The 24,612-nt window shown below is 34.3% G+C and overlaps 1 protein-coding gene and 1 non-coding gene across 5 annotated transcripts in view; one reads left to right on the top strand and one right to left on the bottom strand.

Moving 5' to 3' along the window:
* The window catches only part of OPA1 (OPA1 mitochondrial dynamin like GTPase), an 88,592-nt gene that overhangs the window by 42,437 nt on the left and 21,543 nt on the right, over positions 1-24,612 (bottom strand). For 2 of the 4 annotated variants that reach the window (XM_054585139.1, XM_054585140.1), the window contains 14 exons: positions 22,618-22,728; positions 17,881-17,934; positions 14,199-14,303; positions 12,533-12,619; positions 11,141-11,254; positions 6,530-6,610; positions 6,328-6,402; positions 5,710-5,781; positions 5,527-5,626; positions 5,072-5,202; positions 2,194-2,266; positions 2,023-2,095; positions 998-1,113; positions 66-130 (listed from right to left, as the gene is read on the bottom strand). In XM_054585139.1, coding sequence (XP_054441114.1) covers positions 66-130; positions 998-1,113; positions 2,023-2,095; positions 2,194-2,266; positions 5,072-5,202; positions 5,527-5,626; positions 5,710-5,781; positions 6,328-6,402; positions 6,530-6,610; positions 11,141-11,254; positions 12,533-12,619; positions 14,199-14,303; positions 17,881-17,934; positions 22,618-22,728 — 1,257 coding nt within the window. The remainder of the gene's footprint in view (positions 1-65; positions 131-997; positions 1,114-2,022; positions 2,096-2,193; positions 2,267-5,071; positions 5,203-5,526; positions 5,627-5,709; positions 5,782-6,327; positions 6,403-6,529; positions 6,611-11,140; positions 11,255-12,532; positions 12,620-14,198; positions 14,304-17,880; positions 17,935-22,617; positions 22,729-24,612) is intronic. The other 2 variants (XM_054585141.1, XM_054585142.1) reach the window with 1 other exon arrangement.
* LOC129080035 (U2 spliceosomal RNA) lies at positions 9,870-10,060 on the top strand. The gene has a single exon (XR_008530128.1). It is a non-coding gene; the product is annotated as a U2 spliceosomal RNA (small nuclear RNA).

Here is a 24,612-nt window from a genome sequence, read left to right as displayed (position 1 = left end):
CAGGACATCAATTGAAAATCTCCAGATTACATGTACTCAAAATACATGAGGTGCACAAACATTACCCGGTCAAGTTCTCGCAGGCGTGGATAGTTATTCTTCCACTCGGTTTCAAGGTTAAAACGCGTTGCTGAGGAAGAAGGAAAGATGTTCAAGTTTGAGGATTCTCTTTCTTCCCAGATGCAGTTGCTAAAGGCCATCTTGTCTGTCTGCTGCATTTACTAAATATGAGTGTGTACCTCTATGGCTCCTGAATTCTCTGGGCTATCAACATCTCAGAATCTCATTATTACAAATTCTCCAAACTAATCTCCTTGACTCTAGTTTCTGCATTTTCAATCCACAAAACACACAACTGAAGCAGTACAGTACAGAAGTTAAGAGCATGGACTCTGGGGTCATGCCACTAAGATTCAAATCCTGGGTCTGCTGCTGTGTGACACTGGGTCTGTTACTTAGGTAAGGTACTCTGTGCCTCAATTTTCTCTTCTGTAAAATGGGAATAATAATAATACTTACAAGGTTGCTCAGAGACTAAATGGAATAAATAGGCAGGATTTCCAAATGGGAAAAGAGAAGAACTGTACATTCTCACCAAATGAAGCTATGGAAGTCATGGAGCAGGAAAGTATGGGATTTAGGAATAAACTGAGGTACACGCTGCTCTGATGCCTAATACATTTCCTCTTTCCTCCCCAAAGCAGGAGTCTGACTTCACTATAGTTGACTAAGCTCCTTCCCCAAATATTACTGCAAACTTTATAATGTGTTTAAACTCCCATGTGCTTCCAGCAATGTTTTCTCTGAAAGGAAAAATCCTGTTCTTGTAGTACTATAACTGAAAATTGTATTTTTTCTACTTTCCACATACTCTCTAATAGTAAGTGAACTAAAACACAACTGTTAAAGAAAGGGAGTAAAGAATCTGATGGATGCCTAAAATTGGCAGCTAATGAAGTATCTAAATGTGTTACCGTATTTCAAAAACCCAACTTACCTTTAAAACTATCAGCCTGTTGTTCAACTGACTCTCGTACCATTTTCCAAAAACAGTCTGATACAGCAAGGCTTAAATTTCTTGTAGTTACTTGGTGTGCCTTTAGCATGCTTGCCCTATAAAAAATAACAAGAGTTAAAGTACACTTAAAATGGCAAAAGGACTATACTGAGTTTGAGAATGTGATTATGGTAACCTAAGGAGAACAGCCATGTATACATTTTATACCAACACTGTCCAATAAAATTTTCTGTGATGAAGAAAATGTTCTATATCTGAACTATACAATACAGCAGGCACTACTAGTCACATGGTGTTATTGAGTGCTTGAAATGTATGGCTAGTGTGACCAAGAAATGAAGTTTTAATTTTATATGATGTTAACTAATTTAAATTTAAATAAACATGCAAGGATAGTGACTACTGTATTGGACAACCGTTCTATATGCTTGCCAGGTCCTATCCCATTGGATAATACCTGAGATTATAAGAACTATCTTGTTTTACTAACCAATATAGAGCTAACATACTTTTCCCCTTCAAGAGACTCTGTACATATAAAGTTTCAGTATAGTTCAGTCATCCTTTAGTTCTTCCTTTGGCTTTTCTGTTAGTATCTTATTCATTTTCTGTTAATTTTTGTCAATATCTATTTAGGGATATTCCTTTGACATCTTCAGTCCCACTTCAACCTTCCCCAATACTGTAAGGAAAAAGGCTACATGTATTTAAAATGTAAGTGTTGATTTTTAAAAATCACTTTATAAGTAAATCAACTTCAGAGGTGTCCATATGGTCTTTCAATGCTCACGCTACAAGGGCCAGTTTGCTGTCAGCATGTATTGTATCATGTGATGAACTGCTCTCAGTTCTGTCAGAGTAGCTTAGTAAATATTAGATTACCATTTGGGAAAAATTCTGGGAAGTCAATATTAAACTAATAGTTATAAACAAACTTTTAAGTAAAAACAGCTTAAGCTACTCCCTCACTATAAAATCTTTAAATTTTTAGACAAGATACCTACTTTAGGAGTTTTGAATTCTGAAAAAATTCTTCTTCATATTCTCTTATTGCTTCTATGCTCTCAGAGCTGTTGCCTAGGGAAAGATGATGGTGAAGTTCTCACTAAGAAAATTAATGTTTATTATTTGAAAATAACAAAAAACTTCAATTACAGCAATCCATCTTTGCATACCTTTTCCTGTTACAACAGCAAAATAACCTAGAGCTTTCATTGGGAAGAGTTTTCCTTCAATTATCTGCTGAATCTATTTTTAAAAGTGAGAAGAAGAAATGTGAGATAAAGGTGTACATAATTTTAAAGAGCATTATATACTAGTTAGAAAGCAAATTTACTAATACATATATGCATGTTTGTTTAAATATGTAAATCTATACAAAAGTATTAAAATACATTTCAATTGCTATTTGAAGGAAAACTAATTTAATTTTAGTATATTAAAAATGTATTATTAAAACACAAGTACTAAAATTAAAACTTGCAATAATGTGCAGGCCTTCAGAGTCAGGCCTTTGTTTGATTTTCTGCTCTGCCACTCACTCACTAGCTACTGGCATTTAGAACACTACAACATTTTCAAAATGGTTGCTGAGAAGATTACATGAGATAATGATACTTAACATGGTGCCAGAAACGCAGAAGATTCAATAAATGGTAGCTGCTATTATTTCCCCATACTCTTCAAATATATAAATTCTAACCAAGTTGAACTGTATTTTTTTTTTTTTTACTTTTAAAAAAAAAACTTTAATCCATGGGTTTTTAATTCTTTTAGGGCCAAAAATATTTTTCTAAATGTAACAAAACTACAGACTTTGTCATCAGAAAAAGGCACATTTACACAGAGATCTAACATTAACGCACGGTAAAAGTTCCTTCAGTTCAAGTCTTACTGATGTAAGAATCCCTCCTCTAAGATAGGTCACATCCCTGAGCTAAGGCTCACTCTGGTGTAAAAAAGGACTGCTATATAAGCTTCAATTGCATTTCAAAAGAAATACAAACTCATTATCCTAGAAAAGAAGAAGAAGCAAAAGGAATGAAGAGAGATGGGAAGAAAGCACAGAAATTTGCTTCTTCCTCACTTCTACCCCATCCTTAGCAAGACTAATACTGCCACAGCAGGTCTTGCCCATAAAATAAGGCAAAGGAAAGGTCACAGAGTTAAGAGTTAACACAGTAGGCCTGGGACTGCAGTCCTTAGAAAGGCCTGCTTGTCCTAGGCTGGTATCTGGGAACTTAGTGAGTAAACAATTCCCTACATTGATATAAAACTTTCCCTAAATAACAGTAGCTCATTGTGTAAGCAGTGTGGTTTATGCTGAACATCTGCTCTCCTTTGGGTGTCTGGAATTTTGGTACTTGAGGGTGTCTACATAACCAGGCCCCAGTAAAACCTTTGGTGCCGAGTCTTTAATGAGTAACCTGTTGCTAGAGGGATTAGGTATGTCCTCTGTTGACTGTACCAGGCAAACATGAGCCTGGTTTCCTCCAGACATCATCTCCTGTGCCCTTTCTCTTTATGCCTTTGCTTTGTGTCCTTGCATTGTGATAAACCCTAAGTTTAAGTATGACTATGTGCTTGAGTCCTGTGAGTCCTTCTACACAGTCACAATGTAGGAGCGATCTGTCTCTGAAAGCCCTGGTGGAGAGGTACTGTCCCAGGAAGTCTCAGGTAGAAAGGAGACAAATTCTAAGCATGAGTATGAGGGATGAGTACTTATATCTAAAGTTGTTGTTCTATGAGGGATAAAGATATAATAATAATGAGGACAGATGATGGCAACCATGTATATAACACTTCTGGGCCAAGCACTATTTTAATCATTTTTAAAACAAATGTTTAACTCATTAAACCTTCACAACTTATGAGCTCGTACCATTTATATCCTCATTTCCAACAAATGAGAAAACCTAAAGCACTAAAAAGTTAAATAACTTATCCAAGGTTACATAGATAGCTACCAAGGAGTAGAGCCAGCATATGAAATCGAGCAATCTGAATACAGTTTCTGCACTCTTAACCAGTACACCTTATACCTTTACAATTCAGTAGAGAGCATGACCTAAGTCAAGACCTGAACCTTAGTAACACTTATTCACGTTACCTTGAAATAAACTTTTTTGTTACAAGAGGTAAAGAGGAGGAGCACTAAACACCATGTACAGAAGTCAAAGTCACAGAATTGCAGAAATGAAAATGACCCTAGAGATTAACTAGACAAAAGATTTTCAGCCTTTTTCATCTCATGGCACACAAAGACTAACTACTAAAATTCTGCGACACACAAAAAATTATATTTTTTGATCTAACAAAAAATAGGTATAATTTTGGTTCATTCATACCAGATGGCTATTGCTGTATTGGCTGTTGTCATTTTTTATTTGACAATCTTAAGTCAAAAAACGTAAGCATTCCTGACCAAATAGTCAAGTATTACATGTTTTAAAAATTCTAGTGGCACACCAGCTGAAAATCGCTGGCTGGATTGTGCATTGACTAATTACCAAAAAGTAACAAGATTTGCCCAAGAACACACCCAGCTGGTGGTAGAGCACGGATAAGAATGCTGACACCTGACATCTAATGTAATGCCTTCTCTATCATAAAAATCTGCTAAACAGTCTTTGGTCCATTAGGAAAGATGTTAATCTGCCAAAAAAAACCCCAAAACACAAAAAACAAAAGGCATAAAGTCCAAAAGGAATCTATATCATCACTAATTTTAATCCAATTTATAAACAATTATAAAAGAAAATTTAAAAAGGGAAACAGCACAAATGAGGTTAATGACTATATATCATCATACAAAATTATTTAAAGTAGAGTATGTAACATTAGTAGTTTAAGTATTTCTAAAGCAAACTAACTATAATTATGGAATTTTACTTATACTTCAAAATTATACCTAAGTAATTTACTATGACTTTCCGATGCTTTGTTTTTATAGAGAACCAAGAAAAATCCATAAAGTATTCCATAAGGATTTTTTTTTTAAAACCAACAGTCCCTGTCATAGATGGAGCTTGTACAAAGAACCTTTGCCCTCACCCTGCTTGGGCTAGCCACATTTTTCTCTGCCAGGTCTACTTTGGTCAAAACAAATATTGTCCTTTTTCCGTGAGGATCCATTTGACTGACCAAGTCAGTAACAATGCTGCGTTCGGCATCCACAGATCCATCTGAAAAAATTAAAAACAACACTTAATTGCAAAGTAGATTTTAAAACTCCCACAAGCTACATCTTTGTGTCTACATTATAATAGGGAAGATTTCTCAACACATCTTTGTTATGAAAAGACAATCCAGCCAATAAAAATTTCTATGATGTCTATAGTGAAATTTATCAAAATATCCCCAACCTCAATTCTACTTACTAATAAAATGAATAAGAGATGGCAAAACATATTCATCTTGTATGTTTACATAACCTGCATCTTTACAGCAAAGCCTGGATTGCTAAAGGAAGCATATCAGTGCAATTAAAATAGTTTGATAAGATTTACCTTGAATACACAGGATGATGGCATTAGGATTCTGCATATAAGCTTTGCTGATACTGAAAATAGTTTCCTTTGTGTCAGGAGCCATGCCTGATGTCACAGTCTTTAAAGAAAAGGGTTTGAATGTCATTATCAATGTTCTCCACAATAGGAATAAGATAAAATACAAGTTTTGTATATACTTACACTAATCACACCTGGTAAGTCAACAAGCACCATCCTCTGTAGTCCAGGGCCTTTTACATTTAAAGATATGGTCTGCTCAGGGGAAACAAAGAAAAAAAGAAAGAAAAACTAATTTGGAGGAAGCTTGTAAGGAATTCTTTGGTGACATATATTCTGAAAATTCTATATCTCAATCATTCAGATATGGTGCTCAGAAAAAAATGTTATTCTTTGTTTGATCCTAAAAGTGGTTATATTTTGGGCAAGTCACTAAATATCTCTAGGTTTCCATATCTTTTTGCATAAAATTAGGAGATCTGACTGGAGTAGTGGTTCTCCAACTTTAGGGCTAATAAGAATCACCTAGAAAGCTGTTATAGCATATTGGTGGGCCCAAAATTCAATTTATGATTATGTCCTGGGTGGAGCCTTAGAATGTGGGTTCCTAAAATGCTCCCAGGTGTTGCTGCTGGACAATTACCCACAAAATGATATATTGTTTGGAATATTAAAAAAAAAAAAAATCTGTTATCTTAGAAGAGCATCAATCTAAATGTCAATGCCAAAGCCATGATTTATTTCAAATCATAATCATCAGATTTCCATAAAAAAACTGTTGAAATGAATTGCAACGCTTACCTCAGGGCTAACAGTACAGCCTTCTTTCACATTTTTCCTCATTCGAAGTTCTATTTCATGTCTTAATGCTGCAAGCTATAAACAGAAAAACAACAAAGTCCTAAGAATATCTTCAGCTAACAAATATTCCATTAACTTGTCTTATATAAGCTTATGCAGGTTATAAAGTTACACACATAAACCTCACATGAATGCAACTTACATCTTCCTCTTTGGTAAGATCAAACTCTCGAGAACTATCTTTAAACAGGGCCACATGGTGGGGGCCTTCACTCAGAGTCACCTGAAATTAATAGAAAATGGAGATGTAATAACACAGTTACAATTTATATTAATTCCCATAGCACTTACCTGGTCTAGACAGGGACACCGCATTGCACACATTCAGGCATCCCTTCACACTATCCACACCACGTGTATCCCCGGGGGCTGTCAACACAGCAACACGGAGATCACAGAATTCTTTACTTGTATCGTCCATACATCTGTCACATGTATTGTGATTGCCCAACAAGGTTGCTGGCTACTTTACATCTTCCATGACCTAGGATACTGCTGCCCCTCTTGTTTCACATTCAATGTTATAATACAGTACTGAGCATAAAACCATCAATCTAAAACTTGCAAAACTAACTTCACATGTAAATTTAGGTAAAGGACAATTCATTTATTTAACATCAGTTTATGGAGAGCTAACTGTGTCAAGTGTTTTAGGTGGGGACGCATGAAAAAGTGACTGTTCCTGGTTTAGACCTCACTATATATACATTGGGATAGATTTATACAGAGATATCAGGACAGTGTAGCAAAACCTCGGGTGCCAAAAAAGAGAGTGGTACTAACTAGAGGAGAGCTGAGGTAGTCTTACCCCAAGGAGTGCCACTTGAGCAAGAAACTCTAACAGTTTACAGATTAACAGCCAGTGGTTTCAACTTCTTAACTTCACATTCCTTGACTTTTTAAGTGTAAATTTTCAAGCTTAACTATAATGATCTGATTTTAAAACAGAATTCCTTCTACTGATTTGCTGAAAAGGTTAGATAACAAACCAAAACCAGCTGTTTGAAGGCATCAGAGAGCCATGTGGCCTGAGTCCAAGACCTTGAAAGATTTGAGGGGGATATTCCTGTAGGTATTTTCCCTCAGGGCATTTGCTGGTGGCCTGAGAGAAAAGCTTAAAAAGTGTGATTGGGTCGAGGAGCCAGGGTTATCAGGCAGGCATAAGTTAGGTTGCCACCGTCCCAGAGAACACAGAGAAAATGCACAGGAGAAATGAATCTCCAAATTCTAAGCCCTACATTCTGCACACAATTTCCCTTTAAGGCACTTGCACATTAAGAAACGAAGGCAGAAAGAAGCTGTTAATGAGGCTACCATGCCGAGTCAAGCTCACTCCTCAGGGGAGACAAAAATCTACAGTTCAGAGTCTACTAAGAAGTCTTGATAAATATTAGAGTAAGGACAAATGGGAAAGAAACCAGCCTTGTCAGTTTCAAAGTAATCTGTCCATGCTGCATGAAGAAAGTTAGCTCTTCCTAAAATACAGCATCATCCATAGCCCCTACAGTTAGGGTGCTGGTAACAATGTAAGGAGTTGGCTTACAATGTTGTTACAGTCCATTATAAAGCATGATATGAGGTGTCGTCAGTTCATTTTTTTTCTCCTAAATTAAAAGCATTCCAAGTGCCCATCAATAGCAAAATGGATCTATAAAGTGTGGTACATTCAAACAACATCATAGAACAGAGATTTTAAACTTTTTTCACCTCATAAACTAATTACTAAACTAATTACTAGAATTTAAAAACTATATTTATTTATTTATTTATTTGCTGATCTGAAAAAAAAATATGGGTATAATTTTGATTCATTTGCACCAGATGGCTATTGTTGTGTTGGCTGTTTTCGTTTTTTTTTTTATTTGACAATGCAAGGGAAAAGAGGTCAGTGCCCCTGACTAGTCAGGTATTGCATGTTTCAGAAATTCTAGCGGTATACCAGTTGAAAATTGTTGCCACTGAACAATGAAAAAGAAACTAGCTCGACACAATATGGCGGAATTCACAGCCAGACCCCAAAAGTGCACTCTGTATGAATCACACCAGACTGCTTGTTGTAGGCAGTTATAAACAGACTCTTATTTCTAAAAGATTTTAGCATCGGCCTCATTGCCTCATTTTCTACCACTACTCTGGTGTTCATTCTTGGTGATTTCAATTTTCCATTTCTCCAGTTACTCTCTAATGCACCCACCAGCTGAACTGAAAGAAAAATAAAACATACAACCACACAGTTTGTCTTAAGTTTGTGTCCACAGACCTTAATGGGGATTTAAGTACCACTCAGCAATCCTAGTTATTTCTCGACTTCCCTCATCAACTCATCCCTCACGGGGAAAAGACTTCACGCTTTCCTCTTGCTCAATTTTTAATGCCTTCTCCCCTCTCTTAACAGCTGATAATCTAGGTTCTTATGTCACTGAGGAAGTGGAAGCAATCAGAAGGAAACTTCCACATTTCTACTCACTTGCCTCTGCTGTAAATTCAATAATCAGTTCTCAGTCTTCATCTTCCCTGACTATCAGCAGCACTGATCCTGCCAATCACTCCCTTCTCCTGGCTGTTTTCTCCCCCTGACTTTTAGGACACCAACCGCACTGTTCTGGTTTCCCTCCTACCACACTGGTTGTCCCTTTACAGGCTCCTTCACTGTTTCCATCTCAGTCTCTTAATGTTGGGAGTGCCCAGGACACAATCCTTCAATCCATCCTATCTCTACTCACTCCCCCAGTAATCTTATCTAGTAAGATCGTGGCTTATATACTACCTTTAGTTATTTGATTATGACTCATAAATTTAAGTTTCTAGTTCAGACTGCTCTCCAAACTTGTATATCCAAGTGCTTATTTGTTAACACCCCTCAGCAAGTCCAAAATTCCTGATTTTCTTCACCAAAGCAAATTCATTCTAATCCGGATTTCCCCATGTCAATGGCATGCTTTAATTTATTTGGGCCAAAAACCTCAGACAGGATTAATAACTGACTTCCTCTCTTCCATGTCAAAGATGTCAAAAAATCCTGTTCATTCTACTTTCATAACAGATTCAACCATTTTTAATCACCTTCACTGTTACTTCTCTGGTCCAAGTATTACCTGGATGCTCCAATAGCCTCCTACCTGGTCTTCCTGGTTCTATCTTTCATGCCTATGTCTATTTTCTTTTCTTTTTTCTTTTTTTTTTAAGAGAGAGGGGAAGGAAGGGAGAAAGAGAGGGAGAGAATCACTGATGTGAGAGAGAACATCGATCAGTTACCTCTAGTATGCATTCTGACTGGGGACCAAACCTGCAACCTAGGCATGTCCCCTGACCAGGAAATGAACCAGCAACCCTTTGCTTTGTGGGATGACACCCAACCAACTGCGCCATATCCGTCAGGGCCTATGTCTATTTCCAGCAGGCAGAGTGAGCCTTGTAAAAAGTAATGATGTTAGTCTGCTCAAAATCCTGCAATGGCTCCCACTTTATTTAAAATAAAAACCATCGCTTCTCGGCCTTTTGGCTAAGATCAAGTGTAGTATCTGTTCTTATCAGTTTAATATCTGATACGTCCTCTATCCGAGGACAATATATGAAATGGATTTTTGGGATTAGGAGATGGAATAGGGGCTTGCTCCGCCCACTCCACGCATCGACCTGGTATTGCAGTACTTCCAGGAACGGTGCACCCCCTCCTTGGGGGGGAAAAAATAAAATAAAATAAAAACCAAAGTCTGCACAGTGACTTACAAGTCTTTAATAATCTGCTCCCTTGCCCCACATTAATCCTCTGATCTCATCACCTCACTACTCTTGACTCTGTTCTTGCCACACTAGCCTTAAACATACCTATGTCAGGAGCTTTGCACTAATGTTCTCTCTGTATGAAACACTCTTCAACTAGATGGCCACCCAAATCCCTCCTTCACTTTCCGCAGACCTTAGTTCAATGGTCACTTCTCAGTGCAGTCTACCAGTACCCTGGCACCACCATTCCCATTGCATGGCTTCACTTTTTTCTTTTTTGCACACTTACCACCTTCTAACATACCATGTAACTTAGTCAACTTATTATGTGTACTGTTTATCTGTCTCTCCCTACTAAAACTTATCCTCTGTTTTGGCAAAGATCTTCATTTTGTTTGCCAGCACACTGTCTACAACAGTGCTGGCACATATTAAGTACCTAACAAATATCTTTTGAATGAAAGACTCTGTAGCCATAGATTTCCTTCCTGTAACCATGGATGAATTGTTAGTGCTTCTATATATGCACAACTTGTATACTGAGTTCCAGCCTCTTTTACCTCAATGACTTTGCTCCCTCTTTGTTCCCTCTCTCTTGCATTATTTTTTTCCAACTAGATCATTACCTATAGCATACAAGTATTTCAAAAAACACTCCATTGACCCAACATATTTTAACTGCTACTGTCTCATTTCTCTATTCTTTTTTATATTAAAGCCAGAGAATTATCTACATTGACTTACTCCAATTCCAAGATTCTCATTCTCTTACTCAGAATAAACTCCGAAGGCCTAATAACAGTATAGCCTGTGCCACTGTCCTCTTCTCCCATCACTCTCTCCTCACTCACTCAGCTCCAGTCACATTGGCCTGCTGGCTGCGTCTTCTACTGATTCTACAATAGGAATAATTCCAAATGCTATGTGTCAATTCTTTCTTTAGTTAAAATTCTTGAACACAATTAACAAAGCTCACTGTAGCGGTTCCTTCCCTTAAGAATTTCATTCAGACGGCCTACTTTCTTACCTTAACTGGAGAACGTGTCATCATCTCCCCAGATCCTCGTGGGAATATTCGTGCTTGAGCAATCATTTCCAACACACTAGTTTTTCCTGCACTCTGATCTCCAACCACCACAACCTTACCACAAAACAAATAACATTTATTCATGTTATTTGATACCAACCTATATTTAAATACATTTGCAATGCTTCTGAGAATTTTTTTAGTCTTTTAAAATATCTACAATTTAAGTGATACAAAAATATCTACAAAATAATGATAGTTGATACATGTATGCACACTGAAAATATAAATAGTAAAATATGAGTTGGATCCATTTATAGCCAAATTTTTTATTAAAAACTTGTGTTAACTTAAACCATTATTTCTAAAGCCAAATCACTCATGTTCCACATCTCTTTCCCATAGTTAGTTTACTCTTTACAAAGACATTTTCAATTCTATGAGGTTAAATTTCACTCATGTGCTGAATTTTAATCCACTGCTCAGGTACTTTAATATCATGGATATTATGAATATATAATGCCAAATATCTAATAGCCTTCCTTTATGACACATAAATGTAAGTCCAATGTATAAAAATACTCAAACAACATTCAATACTTATTATATCTAGGTATTATCTAGAACACATGTATTATATAGGTAAAAATATTATGCTCTGATTAAGTGTGTGTATATATATTGCATGTGTATGTATTGTGTTTATGTGTGTATGTATATGAGGGGGACCCAAATAAAATCAGAACTGTCTTCTGGAGGGCGGGTCCCGTATAGTAGCCTTCCCCTACTAGGTGAGTGTTCTAGGAACCCATCTGTATCACTGTACCAGCTGGTGGTGTTGTGAGAGGCTGGGTTCTGCTTTAGTAAGTTTTGTTTTTTTTGAAGACTCTTTCAATGCATCTGCCCATGTCATGATGGGTGATTTATGAGCACAGCTGCCCATACTGCGCTGAGTGTTCAGCAGTTTTTGACGAAAAATGGCACGACCCCATGCCCTACTCTCCCTATCCACCTGACTTTGCACTAAATGACTTTTTTTGTTTCCCTGGATGATAAGAGGTCCTCCAAGGTAAATGTTTTGCCAATGTCAAGGACGTGAAACAAAAAGTACTCAAAGGCATCAAAAGCAACAAGTTCAAAACTGTTTTGGGCAGAGGAAAAAAGGTCTCAAAAGGTATACTGCTTCAAATGGAGAGTAACTTTGATGGTGACTGAAGTTAAAACATGTAAGAAAAAATTCACAATCTTTTTTAAATAAACTCTGGGTTTTTTGGGGGTCATTTCTCATATACATATATACACACACACACACACACACACACACAATTTTTTTCAAACCTAAAGTGTTTTATGCTAATGAACAAGTCCTTTATGTATTAATTTTTCACTTACCCTTGGCAGATGATCTTGTGTATTGTAACTGGCATCATAATCAGACAGAACATCAAGAACTTCAGAATACATGTCAATCAAAGATTTCTATAAAATTAAAAAAATATTAAAAGTGAAAACATTTAAAAAATATAGATGTATCAAGAGAAAAAAGCTGATAATTAAAAATGTTTTTGCATAATTGTTGTATTTTTTCTAATTATGTAAATATATTCATAGTAAAAACAGTATAGAATAAAATTCCCGTTCTTGTTATCTGATTTATCCAATTTATTTTATTTAGACATACACAAATTATTAAAGCACATTAATTCAGGATCTCCTAACTTTCTAATTAAACAGTGAAAGAGGGAAGTTATTATTTAATATTGAAAAGTTAATATTAAATGCCCAACAAAGACACATCATTAACACCATAAAAGCCAAATAAGGGGTCACGTGACCAACTGAAAGGCAATCATCTTCTACTGAATTTGGTGTGTAAGATAGAGAGATAGAGATAGATAGATTGGGGCGGGGGGGGGTGATGGGAGAGAAAGACTGACAAATCTCTGAAGTGGAGAAACAATCACCAAAAAGACTGTTAAATCAGTAAGCAAGACTAAATGTACTTTGACAACTGGGCAGGCTAAAAGGTGAGAGCACCAAGGGCAAGCATTCTGCAGTGTTCCTCCCTGTATGTAGAAACAGGATCAAACATACTACCTGACAAATAACAAGGTATAAATAAGTATCTGATTTAATCTCTTAATACCTGGAACTAATAAATGGGAAGCAACTGCTACCCCTCCACTGAAAAATGAACAAAAAATTCTTTAAATTTTGATTGCCATTTAATTTTATGACAGAAAATGCTGTTTCTGAGATAAACTCTCAAAATATATTAACACTTGGACATAACTTTTCTCAATTGCCATGTGTAATGCTATTTATTTGTTTTATGCAGTCATGACTTAAAGTCAGAACTACTAATACATGTTGGTTAAACTACAATTACATTTCTTTGGACCATGGTTACCAAATGTATGTGCCAAGATTTATGCAGTTTTGCTACATGCAAATTCAGTTTATGTATATGGAATGTAAGCTAAATGCATTACTTCAATTTCACTGAGCACATACAGCTTGGTTTAGTGGGCAATAATAAAATTTAATGTGATGATAATGGTAATTACAAATATGCTGATAAAGTACCAGCAATATGCTTTTGCAAAAATTCTTTAAAATGCCTAAGGAACTTTCCAGAAGAAAATGTTAACTTTCTTAAAACTGAAGAAAGTAGCCGAATCATTCACTGTGGAAATACAAGTAAGGTAATGATGGAGTCATATATAAATGTCCGTCAACTCAGAATCCTGATTTTATAGGTACAGAAATGATATAGGCCTAAAGATAAACTAGGTATTTAAGAAAATAAACCGATTCATGAGAAACGACTACTAAAAATATGAAGATTTTATGGGCATAGTTTAAAACAAATGTCTGGAAACTAAAATTTGTAAAATGTCCTAATATAGGAAGACTCCCTACCCCTGAAGGATATCAGGTGAGAAAGAAAAGGAGAATAAAACTCTTTATGGTTCCTTACACACTAGTATTCATGAACATGCAATGTGAAATGGCAAAGTTCTGAGAACTAACACATACTAAGATAAACTAAAAATACCTTAAGTTTTCTATGATGGATGCCTTTGTCATCTTTCTGCAACACTAATTTTCTCAATTCTTTGTTCTCCTTTTCTAAACGTTCCAAGATTCTCTGGTACTTTAACTGAAACAAAAAAAATACCATTAACTACATAAGAAAAACATGGGTTAATAAATAATATTGTCTAAATTAAAAGCTTCCAAAATCCTGAAATCATATCTCCTATTTAAAATAAATTATTTCATTTAAAAAAACTCCTATGAAAATGTTGAGTGAATAAAGTAAATTATGAATATTATCTCATACAAACTGAAATTCATTATAGTTTTCTATTTGGCATTTTATTTGGAAAATTCTATTTACAATGAAGAAATTAAATTATTTAAATATGCTAAAAGTATAAGCATTTAAAGAAGTCTGTCCTTATGTACACTCATGAAGCAGTATTTCCTAGTACATCAAAATTTTAAGTATTGATTATAAGGGATAGTTCATAAAGATTCAAATTCTTCCCATTACTCATATTATTTTATGTCTTAATTGAAATGATATAAAATAATAACAGCTAACAGTACCTGAGCATGCATTATGTGACAGGCCCGTTAGTGAGTGTTTCACCTGCATTAACGTCCTTAAGCCTTCACGTGAGGCAAAGGTTCAGAGTTTTGAATATAGGTCTGAGTAAAGGGCTTAAACTCTTCCAAGTTTTGGTAAGTTTCTGTGGCCAGAGATTTTTAAAATATAAATATAAAAACATAAGAAGACCTAGTATGTTTAAATAGGTTGATTTTTCAAAGTATGTGCCTGGCTACACACTTTTCTTGAATAAATGTGATCCTTTTATAATTGGTCCTCTCAGTTTGTGTATTACTATTTCTTCTCTAAGCATTGACAAGATTTGGAAAACTTAAAAATCAGTCCATCCTACAACCTGAAGAATGTTTATGTTCAACTTAAAATATCATGCCTTTTATAATGGAAAATATTTCTTAGAATTATTTTTAGGTTGTAATCTTCTGAGAACATAGCAATTGACAGGAAATCTTGATTCTATCTTCAGAAAATGTCCTGCTTAAGCCAAATGAAAGGAAAACAAATTAGGTAGTTTAACTATATAGTATGAAACAAACAGAACTATAGGTTAGACTATACCACATACCTTTTTTACAGAACTTAGTCATTTATATGTAGTCATAGCATATAATAGTAGTATACAAGGTCTGTCCAGAAAAATCTAACCATTGTTAATATAACAAGAATGGTTTGCATGACATCAATATAACCTGGCAGCCAAGGAGAGTGGACTGGAATGCACATGCATGAACAATGATGACTTCACTGTACTAGTCATTGGGGGCAATAGACACCACTGAGTGAGCATGTCTGCTATGTGGCCACCGCATTCAAAATGACTGAGTGAGTAGAGCAATGAATCTGCATCAAATTGTGTGTTAAGCTTGAATACTCCTCCACTGAAACTAGTTGGATAATTCAAAAGGCTGCAGCTATGGGAAACTGGTAAATGGCAACTTTATCATGACAATGCGCCGACTCATGCATCGTATCTCATGAAGAGTGTTTTGGCAAAAACATCAAATCACCCAGGTGACCCAGCCCAGATTTGGTGTCCTGCAACTTCTGGGTTTTCCCAAAACTAAAATCACCTTTGAAAGAGAAGAGATTTCAGAGTGTCAATGAGATTTAGGAAAATACAATGGGGTAACTGATGGCGCTTGGGAGAACTGTGTGAGGTCCTAAGGTGCCGACTTTGAAGGAGACTGAGGTGTCTTTGTCCTACATAGAATGTTTTGTTTCTTGTATCTTCTTCAGTAAATGTCTTTTTCATAGTACATGGCTGGATACTTTCCAGACAGATCTTGTACATAAAAAAATTCTGGTGGTATTTAAGAATCAGATCTTTGCTATCTAATATGGTAGCCACCAGTCACATGCAGCTATTAAGCACATAAAAATGTGGTTAGTTTAAATTGTGATGTGCAGTTGAGTGTAAAATACATACCAGACTTCTACGATTTGGCAAGTAAATAATTAAATAAAGCATCTAATTTTTTTATTCTAATTACATGTTTAAATGATACTATTTGGAATTTACTGTGTTAAATAAAATATTAAAATCTATTCTACACATTCCTATTTACATTTTAATGTAAAAATTTTAAATTACATATGTGGCTTGTACTCTATTTCTATTGGATATCACTGACATAGATAACTCCAGGTTTAATTATATCATAAATTCTCCAATCAGTGTTTGTGTCAATGCTCAGTGGCTAACAACTATAACTAAGCACAAGTCCAAGGGTTAATATCAATGCATGTTATAAGGGTGGTAGGTAGGGTTTCCTCTGGCTCATTTCTTTGTAAATATGGCATCAATTATGGATCTACAAAATTTCTGGGGATGAAACCATTCTTTGGTGCAGGTGTCAATCTGTAGTTATTTTACCGAGATGTGCTACTGGGCTGTCCTCTAGAGTTCTAGATCAGTAATTCCGAAATCTAAGAATGCATCAGAATCACTTGAGGGCTTTTAGAAACAAAGATGGCTGGATTCTACTCCCAGGGTTTCTGATTCACTGAGTCTGGAGTGAGGCCCACTGCATTACTAACAAGTGCTACTTCTTAGATGCTACTGCTCCAGAGACCACACACTTGTGACCAATGATTCTTAACCTCTGGCTGCAGACTGGAATTGCCTAGCTAGGAAGTTTAAAAAAAAATATATATATAGAGAGAGAGAGAGAGAGAGAGAGAGAGAGAGAAAGAGAGAGAAAGAAATAAGAGAGAGCGGAGAGAAGAGAGAGGAGGGGGAGAGAGAGAGAGAGAGAGAAAGAGAGAGAAAGAAAAAAGAGAGAGCGGAGAGAGGGGGGGGGGGGAGAGAGAGAGAGAGAGTTAGGCCCAGAGCACAGGCGATACTAATGTATGAGAATCAATTCATAGGTATTAAGGAAACCTGTGACTCAAAATATGCTAATTGTTTAATTTCAGCTAGATTACCCTATGCTGTATTTTCCCCCCACAAAGTGAGACCCAAAATAAGATTTCTTTTTAACTTAAAAGAAATCTTAAATATTGCAAATCATTATCTATGTAAAATAACTAAAAATAAAGTGGGTGATAAGGCAATTTTGCACTAGAATGTTACCTACTCAGTATGTTGCACAGATCTTGAAAATAATAATAATTTTATAATCAATTATAAGAGAATAGCTTTTCAAAGTCGTGCGAGAAATACCCTTAGAAAACTTATCTGATTGGTTTTGGGTTTTAGAGAAGCAAAGGAAAAAGTTCATAAGAGCTCGCCAGAGCAGTGGTAAACACAACTGTTATGTTAATTATAACTGTTAATTAAATTAATTAGCCTATAAATGTAAAAATGCAAGCATAGGTTAACATAAGGAAAAGACACTTTCCCTCATTTTTCTAGTTTTTCTTTAAAATGAGAAGCACAAGATTCACTGAAAAATAGCTTTTCACACATAAATGACTCAACCACACTTATAAGTCCTTTATTCCTTATTTCTCAAATAGCTTTTGCATTTCTTGCATCTATTGATAATAATGTTCTATCATTAAACCATTCCAAATTTTGCTTTGTTAAAAAAGTAAATTTCCACATCAGCAAGCTTATATTAGAGTATAAAAAAAGTTCCTGGTTCTTTTCATGTATCAGAATTACCTGGGTATGCAGAAGTTCTTCTTGAAGTTGGTCAATTTTCTCTTTGTCTGACACCTAAATATTTAAAATAAATTAATTTTGAGTAGAATTAGTTTTATATAGACTATAGTGAACAGTAAGTTAAAATTTTTAAAAAGTATTTTTAAGAGTAAAAACTGACTTTGCATGCATATTTAATCAAAGCAAATTTTAAATCAAATTATATTTAAAAATACAATTGTATTCATCAATAAAAATAGCTCATCAAAATTTTACATTAAGTAAAAACCTTAAAAAGTAACATTTTTCTGTTGACACTCTAGTCTTTTCTTATGGCTTTTTAGTTCTTCACAGCTTGTTTTGTGCCCAGGCACAAACAGCTGGATGCATGGAGAAATAAAGCACTGACAGAGCTACCGAAATGTGTTTTGGGAAGTCAGATACATGTTCTCGTTTACAGGTATTGAAGAAGTTCATTGATCATAGTGTGTATTTTAAGGAAATATTATCTATTTCCATTCTGTAAGTAGGGAAGTATTTAATAAATGCAAGGAACAACTTGCATTTTCAGAACTCTAAGTGGAGCCAGATGATTATTTTTAAGTCCAGTTCTAGTGCAAGGTCTGCTAACACAGAGCGAATGCATCAGTAACAACGAAGTAAAGCAACTAAAATTAATTTGTACATAAAACAAAAGTAGGACCAAATCCACAGGTATTGTGGAAACTACTTCAAATTGTTATTAATACTAATAGTTATAAAATAAAATATCCAAAAACAACAAAGAACTTTATTGTATAACAGGCTTCAAAGTAGTCACAATACAATTCTAAATATAAAACACAATGATCAATTTTAATCAAAATGATGTCATTTATGACATATCCACATGACTGTGCTTTGATTCCTTGGTGAGGTACAGAAGATGTCATCCTCAGTCTTTCAAAATAACTAATTTTTGACAATCAAAATTTGTAAACATGAATTTATTTCATAGGACATAAAAACCAAGTTAAAATTCATGTAAATCCTTGTCATTCACTGGCTATATAAGCAATCAAGACATCATTGTAGTAAATGCATATGAAAAAATTTTAAATAATTTGTTTATTTAAGAAGGCATTAATAATTCTCATCCATGCAATGCAGTTATTTTGAGATTTTAATTCCTATTTCCATTTTCTCAAATATTTCCCCAATTCTCCTAAGTAAAAATGACAAAGCTTGCTAGCAACAATAGACACATTATTTTTTTCCTTAAAAGCCTATGCCTAAAAACCCACAAACATGACTTAGTACTTAGAAAAAGGATAGCATAAAACAAACTTTATTGTTGTTTCCTTATTCCTGTATAGCAAGCAGAGACTTGGGGGTAGAAGTTTTTTCATTTTACTCTGTGTTTAATAGATTGGACAGGAATTATTAACAGCCTCCTAAAATGTGAGGAACCAAGAAAGTTGGAGAGGAACCCACAAACCAAAGAACAAAATGTTGAAGGCCAATGAAGAAATAAATAATTCCGCATTCTGATTATATGGCATGCCATCACACTGTAACAATGTGGTCATAAAAATTTTGACATGAGATTAAATTCCCAATTCATTTTAAAAGGTACTTTGATTTACTTTGTTCCATTAAATATTCATCCGACTGTAGCTAATTTATTATGAAATGTATAAACAGCATTAGCATAAACTGTTTTAGTTTGAATGTGAATATTTAATGATTTCATGCAATATACCCTAATTTACAATAGAAAATTCATCATTTTACACAGTGGGGCAATAATTAAGAAACTCATACAATTACACAAAAAGGTCACTAGACTGTTTACTATAAGCCAAGGGCTTAAAAGGTTAATGGAATAATTTGGTAAAATAAAAAGGGTATATAAAAAGTTAAAATGATACCAGGTTATTAGAATATTACAAACACAATCTTATACTAACAATATTTAGTATCATGACTGTTAAGATTTTCATAAATTCATATTTTAAGAGTATTCAATTTTATCATTTGCCCTTCAGGCATGATTGTTAAGAATAGCTCATGCAGTTTTACCTTTTATCCGCTTAGCTTAATGGAACACCAAAATTAGTTATATTACAAGACTAGAGATAGTGGAGTCAAAAATTACACTTACTATCTAGGAAACAAGGTAAAAACCTTTAGGTTTACAAAATAAGTATTAAAGATTAATGAGAAAACACTTTTACATATTTTCTCAGGAGACTAGCACATGCTATTTTTAATCTGTCACTTATTTAAGGTGTTAACTAATAATCTGGGTATATTTTATTTTGATGCACTTTGCTGATAAAATTCAACTACTTACGACAAGAATAAGTTCTTGTCCTATTGTTTAATATATTGTTTGCATTACAAAATTAATGTTAAACTCACCCTGACAGAAATGAGTATCAATGATCTTGAAAACCAGGACTTTTCTACAATTCCAGGGCTGTGAAACTGATGGAGAAAGAGCGGAATCCTCCGCAGAAACAAGCTAAAGCTGGAAGACAAAAACCTTTACTAGCTCCTCACAAAACCAAGCCTGATTTTAAAATTTTAAGTATTTCTTCCTACTAAGCCATTGTGGTCATTCTGAAATACCAAAATACATATATAAAAGACTCATAAAAATTTCTATGCTTGTGTATATATTCATAGGAGGCAAAAGTAGCAATGGCAGTTTCAATCTACTGTCACTGCATGAGCTCCTTTGCTCAGAAGATACAGGGAAAATTTATTAGCTGTACTACTCTGCTATATGAAAAATGAAGACCTACTTATATATTCAAGGAGATAAGGGAGAAAGAATGATTAAAAAGGAACAAAGAGCTGTCGTTTTGTACTTCAAGTAAACAACAAATACCTGGAATGATAAAAATCTTATGAATTAGGTTTCTGATCTTATGAGAGTGAAGGGCTAAAAAGTCATCTGTTGGGGGAAAAGGGGGGAAAACACAGTAAGAAAACTATCTTTCAGGACAGTAAAGGGAACAGGTCACTATAGAAGACCATATATGGTTTTTAGAGTCCCATTTACTTTCACACAAGGTAACATCACAGTGGGCAGGAACGGGCTTGGTTTGGTGCTCCACTGTGTGCCGTAATGAAACAGATGTAGGAATAGTCCTGTCAGTCACCATTTTACAAACAAGGAAAGCGAGGCAGAGAAGAGTTATGTGGATAATCCAATAAATATTATAAATAGGGATATCTCTATGCCTGAGAAAAGGCAAGTGGGCCTCAAATGAACATTAACCTTTGGCAATGTAGAAAATAAAATAGAATTTATTACCAACACCCTTTGACATCAGATTCAAAAAATTGTAAACTATATCTTAAAATCTTAAAATGGCAGATCTATGGAACTCAGTTCAAATTATTTTACCATTATGAACACTTAATAACAACTGTATTTCTATTTCTAAATAATCTAACAGAACATAATAGTTTCTTCCCCTTCTTTCTGTAACAAAGCTAATAAGGATGGTTCAGCCTGAGTATCCAGTCTGTTAGAATATTTAAATGGTATTCTCAACAGCATACAGAACAGAGCATGCTAAAGCATCACTTAAAATAAGTCTTCCCTTGGTAACACACATGCTTTAATTTAACCAAGTAGGAAAATAATTTATTTTCTATATCTACCTATGTTATTCATTCACTGAAAGTTAAACAATATATAGTAGTTGATTCCACAGCCATGGAATTGAGAAAAGCCAGGAAGTAACACTGAAAAAATAAACGAAACGGAGATAAGTACTCTCAAGTATTGACCACCACCAAACGAGGTAAGTTAGTTAGCCAGCAGAAGTGTTGCACTAAATCATTACCTACAATGTTGGTTGATTCCAATATCAGAACCTATAGGAAGCTAACTACATGTTTGACAGATTATTTTTTCCTGAATGAGGTTTGTAATTAACTTTAAAAATTTTTCTAATACGTGATCATTAGCTGACTTTATCAGTGTATGACTTTAAAATCATTACATTTATTTCATTTTGACTCAGAAGTCACTTTTAAGAACATTGACCTTGAGGTCTACACTGTGGAGTCATCTAGCAGCCAAAAGCATATTTTTAAGGACTTCTTGATTGCATCTAAAACCAAATATTTGTATAGACTTATCCTGACTTTTATTAGAATCTGTTCAACGACCAGAATTAGATGAGATTTCTCATATTCTTTCAGTGGTCCAAGATAAAATTTATTTGTGCTGATTTATTGATGAATGTGGACAAACTTAATGCAATGAGTTTATCAGCCTGTATAAGAATAACTATATCCAAAAGTTAAATCCAAATAGTGTTCTATAAAAAATAAAACTGTTCTCTGCTGATCCATTTTAGCTACAACACACACATTTCATTCTTTAAATAACGTAACATAGTCATCCATAGTAATCCTTTTCATTTTAGAAATAAAAACTGAGAGAACAACAGACAAGTTGGCTATGAACTTAGGATGACTGAATAACTGGACCAAGTAAACTGCAATTCATAATTCTTCCCTAAATATAAAACCATGGACCCTTACAGTTAATCTAATTTTTAGAAACTATATATATTCTCAGTATGTTCCACTCCAGGAAAATTACATAGTTGTATTATGTATCTTTGATATTTTTACTTTGTCAAAAATAACTTCTCATAACTGGAGTCTGTGAATGGATTAAGGCGACATGATCTTGGTAGAAACGGCTGATTAAAGCGAACACATCAGTAGCCCCCTTAAACCATCCATCACCTTGCGCTTCTGTTGGGCATAGCTCGTGCTATATTGGCCAGCAGCTCTGCGTGCTTCCTCTTCATGTTCTTGAATTTGCTGTTGTAAGAGAATGAGCTCACCAAGCAGACCCTGCCATGAGTTTACAATGAGGAGAAGAGGAAAATTGGGGAGGAGAACAATGTTAAACCAAAGGGCACAAGAAAGGAACAGATGTAAGTTAGGGAAGAATGGACAGCATATAACAAAAAATGGAAATATTTATGTACCTTTAGAGCCACAATATAATTGGGCTCTGTAACCACATTTCCATTTTTCCCCCTCAGTAAAATTAGATGTCTCAGAAATATAAAACAGCATAGTTTAAAAAGTGAAAAGGAAAATGTAGTAAGTGACTGCTGAATAAAATGAACCAGATCTATAATATCAACCTACAGTAAAACCTAGACTAACTGGAACGCTACTGGAAGATGGTGCTATAACTAACTAAATTCCCTAGTAACAGGAAACAAATACGTCAACCCCTATTTTTGAATGGCCAATATAAGCTAGTGTATGCTCTAGATTTGATACATATAGGGGAAAAAAAATGAAAGTTCTTCAACAGTGTTGACCTTATAGGCCTAAATCTTTTAATTCTTAACTATAATTCTCATAGGATTGAGTGGACAATGCACAGTGGTTTATTTACTTATTAAATTTTTTAAATTTTTTTCTCGATACCTGATGTCTTCACTTAAATAGTATAGTCCCTCAAAATTATTAATTTGAGTTTCTAAGCATCAAGTTAATCAAAGTTTTCCATTAATCCATATATTCTTCATGTCTAGACACACAAGCTTACCTTACTAAAATTTAGGGCTTCTATTCTTTTAGCAAATTAGAAAATAATGTCTTAGGTAGTTTTGACTTTACACAATACCAAAGAAATAGCCTAAATTTTCACTTTTTATGAGCTGTTTGACATTAAATAAAAATAGCCTCTGAGAACACAGAGTACACCAATTACTAAAGCAAAAGCATCATAAAAGAATACAATTAAGCTGTGGAGATAATATAATTATTATAAAAATTAAAAGTGAAAAAAATACCAGTTTGGATCTATGTACAAAATAATCACCATTTTTATGTTTTAAATTCATTCCATTTAATAATCAGGAAATATTAATCTGGTGCAGTTTTTATCACAGTTTTATCACAGTGTATTCACATGTGCCATAATACTAAAATACATGTCATTCTCTGTACAGTATTTTTATTTACTGTCCTATTAGACAACTGATATTGAGAAATGTGGGAGAAAAGACAAGAATTGACAATGTGACAAGCCTAGTATTTTCTCGATGAGAAACCTTGAAAAGTTCCAAAGAATTAGGTCACTAATTTGCATAAGAGTAGTATTCTGGGAGAAAGATGGGCTCGATATTTACCAGATTATAAAGAGTTAAACTAATTCTAATTAAAATAATCTAAATTAGGAGTTTCGGATAGCTTCAGAGCTTTTTATTAATAATTGTCAAAAATATTTTATTTTGTATAATACAATTAGAAAGTCTCTTAAAATAAAATACATTCAAGTTTTAATTAGTAGACTGATCTAGAGGTTTTATAACTCAGTTTACTTCATATAATCCAAAGATTTATAGAAATAAAGGTTTTCAGAAAAGAAGTAAATACAAACAAAAAAGCATTTTAAACTAAGGGAAAGTATTAGGATATAATATAGGGGATTTTTATTTTGTTTTGATTCTTAGTTTCCATGCGTGAAGCTACAATCATTGACAATAATGATGACATTGGCTGACTTACTATAAATCAAAGGATGAAACTAGTAGATAGTTTTGCATGACAAGTAAGAAAACATCAAAGTAGCAAGTAACGTAACTAAAATTTCAACATTTGTTTTCAAATTCAATAATATAAAATATATTTATAAAAACCTTATCTATAAAGATATATCTTTTAAGTAAATACTTTTATGGTCATTGATAAGTCTATCAAGGAAAGACAATGCCA

Source organism: Pteronotus mesoamericanus, unplaced genomic scaffold (genome assembly GCF_021234165.1).
Source record: "Pteronotus mesoamericanus isolate MK-2021 breed Mesoamerican mustached bat unplaced genomic scaffold, CSHL_Meso_final contig_82, whole genome shotgun sequence".
Taxonomy (NCBI): Eukaryota; Metazoa; Chordata; class Mammalia; order Chiroptera; family Mormoopidae; genus Pteronotus; species Pteronotus mesoamericanus.
The sequence above is the reverse complement of the archived record's forward strand: the minus strand, read 5'-3'. Positions and strand labels throughout refer to the sequence as shown.